At 54.7% G+C, this 13,530-nt stretch overlaps 1 protein-coding gene across 1 annotated transcript in view; it reads left to right on the forward strand.

The window, feature by feature from the left end:
• The window catches only part of Hmcn2 (hemicentin 2), a 146,952-nt gene that overhangs the window by 96,106 nt on the left and 37,316 nt on the right, over positions 1 to 13,530 (forward strand). Inside the window, exons 55-68 of the mRNA XM_021194900.2 lie at positions 1,526 to 1,639; positions 1,990 to 2,177; positions 2,721 to 2,817; positions 3,483 to 3,644; positions 3,797 to 3,910; positions 4,714 to 4,916; positions 5,383 to 5,464; positions 6,651 to 6,782; positions 9,659 to 9,802; positions 9,884 to 10,043; positions 10,124 to 10,248; positions 10,598 to 10,781; positions 12,439 to 12,536; positions 12,923 to 13,189. Of these exons, the coding sequence (XP_021050559.1) occupies positions 1,526 to 1,639; positions 1,990 to 2,177; positions 2,721 to 2,817; positions 3,483 to 3,644; positions 3,797 to 3,910; positions 4,714 to 4,916; positions 5,383 to 5,464; positions 6,651 to 6,782; positions 9,659 to 9,802; positions 9,884 to 10,043; positions 10,124 to 10,248; positions 10,598 to 10,781; positions 12,439 to 12,536; positions 12,923 to 13,189 (2,070 nt within the window). The remainder of the gene's footprint in view (positions 1 to 1,525; positions 1,640 to 1,989; positions 2,178 to 2,720; positions 2,818 to 3,482; positions 3,645 to 3,796; positions 3,911 to 4,713; positions 4,917 to 5,382; positions 5,465 to 6,650; positions 6,783 to 9,658; positions 9,803 to 9,883; positions 10,044 to 10,123; positions 10,249 to 10,597; positions 10,782 to 12,438; positions 12,537 to 12,922; positions 13,190 to 13,530) is intronic.

Consider the following 13,530-nt stretch of genomic DNA (forward strand, 5'->3'; position numbering starts at 1 on the left):
AGAGGCAGAGAGGCAGAGAGGCAGAGAGAGGCAGAGAGGCAGAGAGGCAGAGAGGCAGAGGAGAGGCAGAGGCAGAGAAGCAGAGGCAGAGAGAGAGGCAGAGAGAGAGGCAGAGAGAGAGGCAGAGAGAGGAGAGGCAGAGAGAGAGGCAGAGAGAGAGGCAGAGGCAGGCAGATCCCTGGGGCTCACTGGACAGTCACTCTACTCATTAAAAAAAAATAAATAACCAAGCCAGTGAGAGACCTTGTCTCAAAAAATAATGTGGACAGCTTCAGATGGAAAACACCTCAAAATTGACCTCTGGCCAATTACGATCCCATGCAAGATCTTCTCTCTGACTTTTGAGGTCCACAGATTACGAACTTTTTCTACTTCCATTTTACCATTTAAAATATTTCCTTATTAGAGGTTTTATCAATTGTTTAAGTGGACCTTATTCTGAGATATCTTTGAAATGGAAGGCCCTGGGATGAGGCTTGGCGACGCCTGGCTTCCCTTTGCCTGTCCCGCCCCCACCACAGACCACTGATGTTGTTCAGGCTGCAGTAACTCCGGGGATAAGAGGGTGCCCTGGCTTAGCATCTGCATGGTAGCCTGCCAGGTCCAGTGCTGGGGCTGGGTGGGGAACAGGAGGTCAGTTACAACAGTCTCTGATGAGGAGATGCCGTGCATGTGGAGGTTGTCCACGTTAGAAATTCCTGGACTGACCTCTGACTGGTGCTGACTTCAGACCGGGACCCCAGACTCACGTCCTGGGGCTCAGCCCTGGGGCGATCCCTAATGCAGGTCCCAAACACAAGCTGGTCCCAGCTATCAGTTAATCCCTGACCCCAGCTACTGACTTGGTTCTCATGTTAGCATGGATCATACCCACTGCTGACCTCTGACCCTGACTACCAACCCTGAGCATGTTAAGGTTGAGTTGACTATAGATCCTCATCACAAATCCAGCCCAGACCTCACCTGAGCTCCACTGTGGCCTTAGCCTCCCCTGCATAGCTCTGTGTGTCGAGAGTCCCCGTTTCTGACCATGATCAAACCACACCCACAGCCTTGGCTGGTGACTCCCCACCTGGAATCTTTAGCACACAATAGCCTTACATATAGACCAGGTTCTGCTCTTGGCTGCCTCCTGGTCACAAAGGGTCCCACATAAATAACTCCTCTCCTGCCCCCAGCTGTCACCGTCCTAGAAGCTAACCCTGCCTCTGAGAATGCCTTCTCTGACCTTTGCCCAGTCAGCCAACTCCAACCTTTTGCTAACCCTTAAGCTGTTGAAAGCTTCATTTTCCCATCTGTGAAATGGGCTACTTACAGTACTCATGCTGCTGAGCCTGCACCTGAGACCTGGCCTTTAACTGAGCAAGGACATAATCTCCCCTTGGCCTGAATTTCTTCACTTCCCAGACCAAGCAGGGGGCGATGGTGATATGTCTCGGGCACTCCAGAAGAGATATACAGCTTCCTTGCTCTGAATTCAGGGCTCGTCCCCCTGAGCTCAGGCCCCTGTCCTGTGTCCTTGCAGGAGGCCGAATCCTGCAACTGCCTCTTGTGCAGGCAGAGGATGCAGGCAGGTATTCCTGCAAGGCTTCCAATGAGGTGGGCGAGGACTGGCTTCATTACGAACTACTGGTGTTGAGTGAGTATTCCTGGTGAGGAGGAACAGGGAGGCTCTGGTCCCAGAGAGGCCTCCTTCTGAAGAGCCCTGGGGGGGCGGGTTGTAATCCCTCTGGGTTGTAATAGGGTTGCAAGCTTGGGCTTTGAAGCCAGGTAGAAGTGAAGTGGCTTTGAAGTCCCGGATGGCCACTGTCTTACATGTAACTTTGAGTAGACTACAATCTCTCAGAAGCTCACATTTCTTAGCTGCTTCCAGGCCTGAGAGACTCAGTGAGATGAACACAAGGACACCCCAGCCAGCATCTGGGACTGACTTCCTTGTTTACCCCAGTCCAACACCTAAATCACTTCTCCCTCTCCCCTCGCACCCAGCACCACCAGTGATCCCGGGAGACACACAGGAGCTGGTAGAGGAGGTGACAGTGAATGCCAGCAGTGCTGTCAGCCTGGAGTGCCCAGCCCTGGGGAACCCAACACCTGCTGTGTCATGGTTCCAGAATGGGCTGCCTGTGTCCACCAGCCCAAGGCTGCAGGTCCTAGAGGAGGGACAGGTCTTGAAGGTGAGAACAGACCCCTCTCGGGGTAAAAACACTAGGAACCAAGGGACAGTATCATCTGGGCCATATAGAGGTCCCTTAGAGTATGGGATGTCATCTGTGAGGTGCCCAACTGGTCACACAGTGTTCATAAGCATCCGTCACTCCTGGCAAATCAGGAACACTTGTGCCACACCCAGGGCTAGCCCAGGGCCAGGGTGGCAGCCCCTTGCAAGCTCCTGACCACCGGGATCTAGACCACCACACCATAGCTTCACAGACTCCCCCAGAGATAAACACAGCCCCCCACATGGCCTTCTTGTCCACTTAGTTACAGAAAACCAGCCAATATCAATCAGTCTTGCTTCCCAAGACACCACACAGAGCCCCAGATGGGCCTCAGAGGGACTGCTGCCAGTCACTGTGAGCACCTGCAGCCCACGTGTCTACTGTGGGGAGACAGGGTGGGGTGGGGTGCTCTCCAGCAGTGTGGGGATTCGCTATGGAGTCCCTGGATCCTCTCAGAGCTGTCAGTCTTGGCATCACAGCTGGTTTCTGTACCCTCAGGTTGCCACTGCGGAGGTGGCCGATGCCGCCAGCTACATGTGCGTTGCGGAGAACCAGGCAGGCTCTGCAGAGAAACTCTTTACCCTCAGGGTCCACGGTGAGATGACTGAGAGGGGACCTCTGTGGGTTTCTTGCCTTTCCCTGAGGTTCCCTAGCACCTATACTCAGAGTTCACACACCCCAGCCTGGGCCCAGTCACACCTAAGGACAACGAACATTTGTGAGACTTGAATCATGTTTGGACCAACCAAGCCAGGAACAGCCTGGGCAGGGGTGTGGAGAATGTTCTTCCAGGGCCTTACATCATCATTACTGAGCATTTACTGTGTACCTGACATGTGTCTAAAGAACATCTTCAGCAGACCCTGGAAGATGGGTTGACCTTATGACTATAGAATTACTCTAAGAGGTAACACAGGTGACTGGGTTTCAACACCCTGAGTCTGCTGTTGACCTCCGTGTTGCCATGAGCCCAGATGTGGAGATAGCTGTATCCTTGAAGATAGATTGGATAATCCTCAAAGTCACAAACTGAAGCCCAAAAGCTAGCTGGGTTCTGCTACTGTTCGCTGTGTGTGTGTGCTCTGATCAAGCCACCCTGCGCTCTTGTGCAAAGCAGCTCTACCTAATAAGGTTTGCCCTCCGAGGACTGTGTGGAGATGTCCCAGGGCTTGCTCTGAGAGCCTAGGGCCAGTTCCTTGGTGTGTTCCCCCCTGGTCTGCGCTCTCCAGCCATGTAACTGTCAATTTTGTCTTCATCCAGTACCGCCACAAATCTCGGACTGGCCCGACAACCAGCTCACCACCACCCTCAATAGCAGTGTCTCCCTCCCCTGTGAAGTTTATGCTCACCCAAGCCCCGAGGTCACATGGTACAAGGATGGCCAGCCTCTCTCCCTGGGACAAGAGGTTTTCCTCCTTCCTGGTTGGTAAACTGAGGCTCTGTGCCCAGTCCAAGGCTCCGCTGGGAGTCTGAGATGTTCAAACCTGAGACAGGGCTGTGCATGTTGGGAGGACTGGGGGTGGAGAGTAGCTTGGGGCCCCGAGGCTGCTGGTGCAGGGACTGCTATCCCACAGGTACCCACACTCTGCGGCTGGCGCGAGCACAGCCAACTGACTCCGGAACCTACCTGTGTGAAGCCCTCAACGCCGCAGGCCGAGACCAAAAGATGGTACAGCTCAACGTTCTGGGTATGTCTTGTCCTTCCTGTGCTCCCTTCTATGTTTCCCATCAGCCCCTGGGAAGCCTTTGTCTTCCTCTAGGATCCTGCTTACAAACAGTCACCAGGAGTAGCCTTGAGAGTTGGATACACTAGGGTTTGATGCACAGGCTTGCTCTGAGACCTTGGGTTAGTGTCTCCCCCTCTCTGAGCCCCAGATGCCCTGTGTGTAAGGTGACAATATCTATGAAGATGAAGGCAAATTGCAGTTCTTGGCTTACCATCGTAAGCTTCAGTGCCAGTCAAGTTGAGGGGCCAGAACACCGGTGAACTCCAAGACTTAGGCTAGGAAGGTCAGAGATTCCTGGCTTGCAGCCTATGACAGCACTCACCCTCTTGAAATTCCCTTAGGGGAAAGCCAGTCTGCAGTTTTAGCTGTCAAGATTCTCTGGAAAGTTCTGGGGGAGGTTCATTCATTTGTATATACACAGCTGTGCCAGGCTCTGAGAGCTCACAGCTGGGTATGGATGCCTACAAGAGTTAACGGGAGTACCAGGGGCTGAGGGACCCATAGAAGGCTGTGTCTAGACAGGAGATGTTGGGAAGGAAAAACAAGCCCTGTGGTCAGCACCTTCCCTGCTATGTCTAGGCACCGGTAGGCTCTGGTAGGCTGGCCTGGGTTCACTTCCTCCAGCAACCCTGGGTCAACACTAAGCTAGAGGGCCAGGTCTACCATTCGATCCAGTGGGCCTCCCTGGACCATTTACCCAGGGTGGTTTGGGGGCAATATGGACAAGGACATAGTGTCTCCTCACTGTGCTCTCCGACCCTTAGTTCCCCCCAGCTTTAAACAGGCTCCTGGAGGCCCCCAGGAGGCTGTCCGGGTCAGAGCAGGAGACAGAGCCATCCTAAGCTGCGAGACAGACTCACTCCCAGAGCCAGCTGTGACCTGGTTCAAGGACCAGCAGCCCCTAGCCCTGGGGCAGCGGATTCAGGGTCTACAAGGTGGACAAAAACTGGAGATCCTGGACTCACAGGTCAGTGGCCCTGGGCAGCTTGGGCAGTAGGCACAGTGCTTCCTGACACCATAGGCCTGAACCTAAGATGATGTGGGGGTGCAATCTCCTTAACCCAAGTAGATACACACACACACACACACACACACACACACACACACACACACACACACACATGAAAGTGGCCGGAAAGGCCTGGGCAACCAAAAACTGAACTCCAGCTCTGCTCTGACTCACAGTGACCTTAAACAGGGTCCTTCCACACTGGAGCAGGTCAGGCTCTCACGTGTTTGTTGAATGAATCCATGCCTCTCCTCTGGACTCCTATCCAGTGAAGGGCAGACCAGGGCATACTGGACTGTGTCTGCTCCCATCATTTCCAGGGCCTGAGAGAGGCCAGACACCCCTACCTCCCTACAGCTTCCCAGACAAGGTGACTCTCTGGGGAGTCTCTATTCCACACACTAATACCGTGTGCTCTGTCCAGGCATCAGATAAGGGTGTGTACAGCTGCAAAGTTAGCAACACAGCTGGAGAGGCCACCCGGACCTTTGTCCTTGCCATCCAAGGTAAGCCAGAACCAGTTTGGACCTCAACATTTTGAGAATAGAGCCTTTCATGACTTGGAAGCGAGCTGATCCTGGAGGAGCTGGGGTCCCAGAAAACCTAATGGCCACCGAAGCCACCTCAAACTGGTAGCTTTAGGGTACTTGTTTCATGAATTTGGGGAATGAAATCCATGGAGTCCAGAGGGTGAGTTTTAGAGAGCTTATTTTACATTCACAAGTGGAAGAGACAGACACACAGACAGACAACAGACAGAGGAGGCCAAGCTCCTGTACAGCCAGAGCCCATCCAAGGAAATAGGGTACCACTGAGGTGCAGTACAGACCTTTCTAAAGGACTTATGGCAGAAACTGGGTGAGATACAGGGAGGGCTGAGCTAGCTGCCAGTCTGGTCCTTCTCTGTTGTGGTCATGTCCTCGTGTGCAGCTTCCAGGTAAGGGTGAGTGGCCATAGGAACCGGGACCCAGGGCTCTCTCCTGGCATCCCTGACCTAAGGCAGGGACATTCTTGGAACCTCCGCTCTGGCGTCCCTGCCCCACCTGGCCTGTCTGTCACCCCCAAGCAGCTCCCAGGGCTGCCAGGGATGAGATCAATAGCTGGGTCCCTGAGGTCCTCCCATCAAGGGCTAAGTGCACAAGATCTGGAGTTTTCAAAACCAAGAAGGGAGTTAGGATATAGCACAAAATCAGGGCCCGGTGCATGCCTATAGTCCCTTAGGTAAATAGCTGTCCCGAGACCAGACTGAGACCTTGTCTCAAAAACAACAACAAAAAGTCCACATAGGACTCTTTCTGCGGTGTACTTGGAAGGATTTACTGAGATAATTCTGTTTCACAAAAAAGCAGAACCTGCTCACTGGGCATACTAAGCCCTAATCTGCTGTATAGATTAGACGCCTGGCACATGCCTGGCAGCTCAGCATGGGGCTGAGAGAAATCTAGGAAATCGGACACCCACCCCGAAGGACTGGTGGTCCCTGAGCGTCTGTTCCCCATCCTCAGGCTGAGTGGGTCACTGGGGCCCTGCTTTGGAGATCCTTCAAAACTGTGGCTTTCTAGTTCCATCTGTGAATAAAGCAACTCCTGCCTCCATCGATAGAGTGTAAAAAAAAAAAAACACCTCTGACCTGCCCACGAGGAAGGAACTGGAGAGCAGGGAAGAGCGCAGAAACCTACCATCTTCCCGCAGTGCCCCCAACATTTGAGAAGCCTGAGAGGGAGGCGGTGAGCCAGGTGGCCGGGCAGCCCCTAGTCCTGGCTTGTGATGTGTCCGGAACCCCTGCTCCCACTGTGACTTGGCTGAAGGACAGATTGCCCGTGGGTGAGTACCCATGTCCTGCTGGCCATTTTCGTACAAAATAGGTCTTCGTTCATTAAAGCAACAATAGAAGTCCAGGAACTTGTTCATTATTAAGGGTACGAAGGGCTCCCGGAAGGTGGTGGTTCATGCTTGCAACCCTAGCACAGGAGGTGGAGCCACAGGGAGCCAGCCTGCCTCCATTACTCTGTGTGGCTCTGACGATAGCAACTTAAGGAAGAAGGAACAGACCTTGGCTGGTGGTTCCAGAGGGAGAAGAGCCCATCACACCAGTGAGGGAGGAGAGCAAGCTGCAAGCCTGGTGCTAGGAGCAGGAAGCAGAGAGAACATAGCTTTAACCACCACAGAGAGGAAACAGAGGGAGTGGGACCAGGCTATTAACTCGGGAGGGGGCTGGGGATGGGGGAGAGAGTGGGTATCAAATACCTGAGCTTGGGTCGCTCTCTTTCTGTCTCTCTCTGTCTCTCTGTCTCGATCTGTGTGTGTCTTTTTCTCCCTTCCTCCCTCCCTCCCTTCCTTCCTCCCTCCCTCCCTCTTCCCCCCTTTCCTCCCTTCCTCCTTCAAGTTAGACTGTTCCGTGATGGAAGCCATACCCCCATTTGCCCTTCACTGCTTTTATTGGCACTGGAATGCAATATTGGGAGCCACTCCTGCTGGAGTCCTCTGGTAACTGTCCCCTCCACTCAGAACACAAGAGAGAGGCTCTTCTGGCCTGGCTATGCCCAGGCTTGGGGCTGCTCTGAGCTGCCCCTCCCCTTGTCAATCAGCTCTGCACCTGCTTGACCATGGTTCACTCCATCTTAGCTCCTCCTCCTTGCCCTTGACCCCTACACCCTGCTAGGGTCAGTCTGTGGATCCTCAGCCTGTCAGCTGGTAAAGCCTATGGCACTGTCCACTGAGGATGTGCCATGCTGGACATCACTGCCCCCTGCCAGTGCCTGGTGAGGGCAGCACCCCCGCCTCCCTCCCGCTGGTCTCAGGCCCACAGGTCCCTCTAATACAGGCAGAAGATTCTGACAGCTCATCACTGAGGAGTTAGTGGCAGCTGTGGAGACTTTAGGTTGTGGCTGGACAATGTGTTCCCCCACCCCATTCACATGCAGACTCTAGCCTAACTCTTCACATTGTAGCTTTAGTGAGCTACAATTTACATCCTATACAGTCCAGCCATTTAAAGAGTATCATTCGAGACTTTTCATGTATCCAAGGAGTGGAGCCACTGCCACAGCCAATTTTACAATGGCATCATTGCCCAGTAAAGAATCCCCATAGCCACTAGCCATCCCCATGCCCCGTAATTTCCCACCCACAGCAGTCGACCATCGGTGTCTGTGAAATGCCTGCCCTGGGCATTCATTCTGATGGTGTCACATCATCCTGTGACCTTCTGCATCTGCCTTGCTCCATTTAGCCTGAACCTTTGAAAGCTCACTGGGCAGCCTGGATCAATCTTACTTTTTCAGAAATAAATTTAATTATTTCTCATTGTTCCTTTACATAATACCTCATGTTGCTTTGTAGCCCTGGCTGGTTGGGCCACTTGCCGTGTAGACTAGACAGGCCTTGAACTCACAGATATCTACCTGTCTCTGCCTCCCACGTGCTGGGATTGAAGACGTGAACACATAGCACTGTTTCTTAACCGGCCTTGGGCTGTCACCATGAGGCTGCAGTGAGCTTGAAGTGCACGTGTCTGTGGGTGTTCAGGGTACTGGGGTGGGGGGTGTTTTTGTTTCTCCCGTGTGAACCCTTGAGTTAGCCTGGCCTCAAAGCCTCTATCAGGCCTGTGGTTTTTCACACACACTGTTCCCTGCCTGGAGTGCCTCATGGTCTTGACTGGCTTCTGCCCAAGCTTTGTCCCAGCAGCCCCCATCGAGGAGCCTTCCTAGCTCCTACTGCCCCTCCCATCCCTCTCTGGTACCCTCCTAACCCTCCCCTGGCCCTTCCATCCTCCCCTGACCTCCAGCCCCCAGCTCCCTGACGCTGAGAGAGCGGTACAGCTGTCAGCCCTCAGCTGCCCTGTGCCTTTGTGATACATTTCATGCTTCTTGAAGACAGGGACCACGATGCTCGATTTTTTTTCTCCTGAGCTCTAGGTAGGACACAGGGTGCAACTGGTCCAGGCACATGGCGCTGGAAGGCTGGACAGGGGTCAAGGTGGGGTGGAGGTAGGGTTGGTATGATTAGAAATACCTTCAGGACGGATGTGCAAGGGGGCATTCCAAGGTGCTGAGTGGAGTCCCAGGAGACCCAAGGGTGGGGCCACTGAGCGGCAGATTCTCCTTGATCAGCAACCTGGATACACGTAGAAGGTGTGGGACCTTAACAGGAGGGAAAGAGGACTGTAAGGAGAACAGCCTTGGGTGGGTTAAGGAAGGCAGTTTCGATGGTTAATTTAATTGTCTTCCTGACTTAGGCTCAGGTCACCACTGAGAGAGCATCAATGTGAGAGTGTCTAGGTCACGTTGGCTGAGGGCATGTCTGTCTGTCTATCTGTCTGTCTGGGACTGTCTTAAGCATGTTTCCTGGTGTGGAAAGGCCCAGCCAGAGAATGGATGGCACCTTTCCCTGCGGCTGGGTCCTGAGTTAGAGAAAGCTAGCTGAACACAGATGTGCACACATTCCTTCTTTCTCTGTTGTGGCTGTGACCAGCTGCTTCCTGATGCCACCGCTCCCTCTCGAGGACTGTCACCTGGAACAGCGGGCCTAATGACCCCTGTGTCCTCTACGCTGCCTCTGTCTGGGTAACTTTTCACAGTGGCAGAAGCGAAACTAGGCCGGTGGAAATCTACGAAGGTGCCTCAGACCCACTGTGCCTCAGTTTCCCTGTCAGTACAGGAAGGGGGTACAGAACTCAAAGGCTTCCCATCACTCCACAGAGAGCAGCATGGTTCACGGAGTGGTCTCCCGAGGGGGCCGCCTCCAGCTGAGTCACCTGCAGCCAGCCCAGGCCGGAACCTACACTTGTGTGGCTGAGAACGCCCAGGCAGAGGCCCGCAAAGACTTTGTGGTGTCTGTACTAGGTGCGTCTGCGCGACCCCCTCTTTGCCCTGTCCCCAGCAGCCCTTGCTGCAGGCAGGCCCTCACCATGGCCCGCGTCACAGTGCCTCCCCAGATCCAGGACACGGGCATGGCACAAGAACACAACGTGTTGGAGAGACAGGAGATCCGGCTGCACTGTGAGGCTGAAGGCCAGCCACCACCAGATATAACCTGGCTGAAGGACGGCGGCCCGTTGGACCAGCACGTGGGGCCTCACCTCCGGTAAGGCCAGGTTGTGCCTCCCGAGGCACCAGGGCTGCCAGCCTGTGTGTGCCTGCCCTCAGTGACTCCTCCCCATGCAGGTTCTACCTGGACGGCAGCACCCTGGTGCTGAAGGGCCTAAGAGCAGCAGACTCGGGTGCCTACACCTGTGTGGCCCACAACCCAGCAGGGGAGGATGCCAGGCTACACACGGTGAATGTACTGGGTGAGGAACTGAGGCTGAGGAGAGGCGGGGAGCTCAGTGCCTTGTGGGAAAACCTACAGGATGATGAGTGGGCGGAGTCAGGAACCTCCATTCCAGACCTGGTGACAGCCACTCTGCAGGCTCTCTGGGCCTTCAGGCCTTGTTCTCTGATAAGAGTCGCAAGCCTCCCTGCCCAAGGTTCAGCCATGAGAAGATTGGGAGAATCTGGGTCCGAGACAGTGGACCTCATCTCTCCAGGGCATAGCCGAGACTCCAAAATCCTAACTACAATGGCTGGCAGTGGCATAAGGTCAGGGCTGGGTGCTGCCTTCCCCCCAAGTCCCTCAACACTTTTAATCTACCGCCCCAGTTCCTCCCACCATCAAGCAACAAGCTGGTGACACCGGGACCCTGGTGAGCAAGACTGGAGAGCTGGTGACCATGGTGTGTCCTGTCCAAGGATCTCCACCCATTCACGTGAGCTGGCTCAAGGACGGCCTGCCCCTTCCACTCTCCCAGCGCACCCTCCTCCACAGCTCTGGCCGCACCCTCAGGTAGGGGAGCCCAACCTCTGGTCCCTGATGACAGTTGCTGACACACTCTTCAGGCAACTCTGGCTCCAAATGCGTCCATGTGGGTAGAAGAATACAAATAGTGCAGACACCGAGGTTTGTGGTGACTAGGGAAAGCAAGAAGATCCTGCCACCTAGTGGAACCCCAGAGGAGGCCTCATCCTGTGGTCTGATGGAGAAGGCACAGTCCTGGATGTACTGGCTGGAAAGTCAGGTGGAAAGCAAGGAGGACTTCCTGGAAGGGGCCTGAGCAAAGCTAGTGGTTCTAGACTCCAACAAGCAAGAGAGTCTTGCAGCTGAAAGGACCAGGTATAGAGAGATGATAGATAGTAAAGCCCCAAACCATGAGCTCAAAAGACAGTCAAGGCTGGCCAGAAAGACACAGTGACAACAGAGCCTACTGTGGTCAAGGCTAGCCTCTTGCTTACCTCTTACTGGTGCTGAGGTGGAAGAAGGTGGAGACAGGCCTGGTTTCCATGGAGAATAGCATCCAGACAGAGCAGGTCCGAAGGGCTACCGCCCCCCCCCCCAAGGTGGGAGCAGGACAGGAAGACAACAGGGACTGGCAGATGTTACAGGTCGGGTCTTAAGGTTCCTAACAAGCAACTATTATCGTGGTGGGGTTTCTCCTGGGTTCTGGGAATCTCGCGAATCACCAGGGATGCACAGCAGCGAGCACCTTTACACACTGAGTCACCTTGTCACCTTGTAGGCCCAGAGAGGGAAACTTTTAAAGGCAAAATGAGAATTATACAGGATACCCTGAAACCCCAGTCCTTAACCACACGTTGCTGGTGAGAGTGACCCTATCTGAAGTGGCCTGGATCATTGCCGGGCAGGTGTGACATCTTCCACACATGCTCAGAGGTCTGTCAGACATCTTCGGTGACAGCCACATTGGGCAGTCATGCACGAGAACCCTCCCCCGCCACCCCTCCCCCAACGCCCTCAGTTCTACTGGCTGCGTGGGCTTGACCAAAGGGACTCCATCTTGCATCTGACTACTCCTGACCCTGAGCTTCCCAGGCACCTGGGGAAGATGCACTGTCTACTTGGAGCTTGGGGAGATAGACACTCAGGGACTATCAGCACCGTGGAAGATTCTGGAAGCCAGATAGATGCAGTTATCTGCCACATGTGGGCACCGTGTCCTTTGGACTTGGAGGAAGGCTTTTGGCAGGGACAGGAGGGTGTGGGGAGGCTCTGAGCATGAAGGGAGACTGGCCGGGCTCTCTGGCCCATCTCAAGAGCAGCCCAGAAGAAGCTGGGGGCTCAGGAGAAAGGAGACTGAACGGGGCCGTTGATGGAGACAACCCAGGCGGATCCTGAGTGATTGCCAGCTGGGAGGGTGTCTGCTGGGACAGTCAGACGCCAGAGCTTAGGGGACAGAGGTTTGGCTGAGCAGTAAGGACTAGAGAAGGTAGTGGGCGTGGGGCTCAGGAAAGAGCAGTTGGGGCTTTCCCCAGGGAGCACTAGGAGGCCAGGAAAGGGATATGAAGCCGGCTAGAGGGTTCTCCTTACAGAATCAGCCATTAGGAACTGAGATAAGAAAACTCAACCATTTTCCCTTTTCCCCTCCCCCTCCCCACTCCTCTCTCCTCCCCTCTTCCCTTCTCCCCCTTTGGGGAGGGGGGCTCAGGATCTCTCAGGTGCAGCTGGCAGATTCGGGCGTCTTCACCTGTGTGGCTGCAAGCCCAGCTGGTGTGGCCGACAGGAACTTCACCTTGCTGGTACTCGGTATGGGGCAGGGTGGGGCAGTGAGTACCACTCAGGCTAGGACAGATGAGAATAAAATCCCCCATCTGAGGCTCATCAGGGTGGGTCCAGGGAGAGCCCTGGGACATTCCAATCTAATGTCTTCCATTGTCCGTTCATTTATCCCCCAAGTTGTGAGCAGGCACTTCAGCACCAAGAGCTGGCAGGCATGACTTACGGTAATGAGCACTGGATCTTGGCCCCAGCTGCACTAGGCAGACAAGGGGTGCAAGGTTGGAGGACTCACCTAGCGTGGGGTTCTAAAGGGTTTATCCATGAGGACCATAGGCCACAGATGGTGCAGAAATCCCGGTGAGGGCCACCTGCTGTAGATTAATGCAGACCCTGCCTACTCCTGTCCCCCTCAGTGCCCCCCATCCTGGAACCAGTGGAGTTTCAGAACGACGTGATGGCTGCCCAAGGCTCTGAAGTAGTCCTTCCGTGTGAGGCCCGGGGAAGCCCCCTGCCTCTCGTGTCCTGGATGAAAGATGGGGAGCCCTTGTTGCCCCAGAGCCTTGTGCAGGGACCTGGCCTGAAGCTGGAAGCAGTGACCATTGGTGACACAGGGACCTACTCCTGCACGGCAGCAAGCGAGGCAGGGGAGGCCAGGAGGCACTTCCAGCTGACAGTGATGGGTGGGTACCTTATCCTCAGCAGCTTCAATGGCTGGAGGGTGAGGTGGGACCCCCAGGGCTGAGAACAAGCCAGCGAGGAAGAGGAGCTCCCCGGAGGTTTGGGGTCCCCTTTGTGTGAGGCTCCAGAGGGAGGCCTCGCTGGCCCTGCCTGCCGAGCTACTATGGCTGAGAAGTCCGGTTCTCTTCAGCTCTATTCCAATATTTTTCACCACCAGACCCTTGGTGTCAAAAATCAAAAGCTAGAGCCGGGCGTGGTGGCGCACGCCTTTAATCCCAGCACTTGGGAGGCAGAGGCAGGTGGATTTCTGAGTTCGAGGCCAGCCTGGTCTACAAAGTGAGTT

This window comes from Mus pahari, chromosome 3 (assembly GCF_900095145.1).
Source record: "Mus pahari chromosome 3, PAHARI_EIJ_v1.1, whole genome shotgun sequence".
NCBI classification, from domain to species: domain Eukaryota; kingdom Metazoa; phylum Chordata; class Mammalia; order Rodentia; family Muridae; genus Mus; species Mus pahari.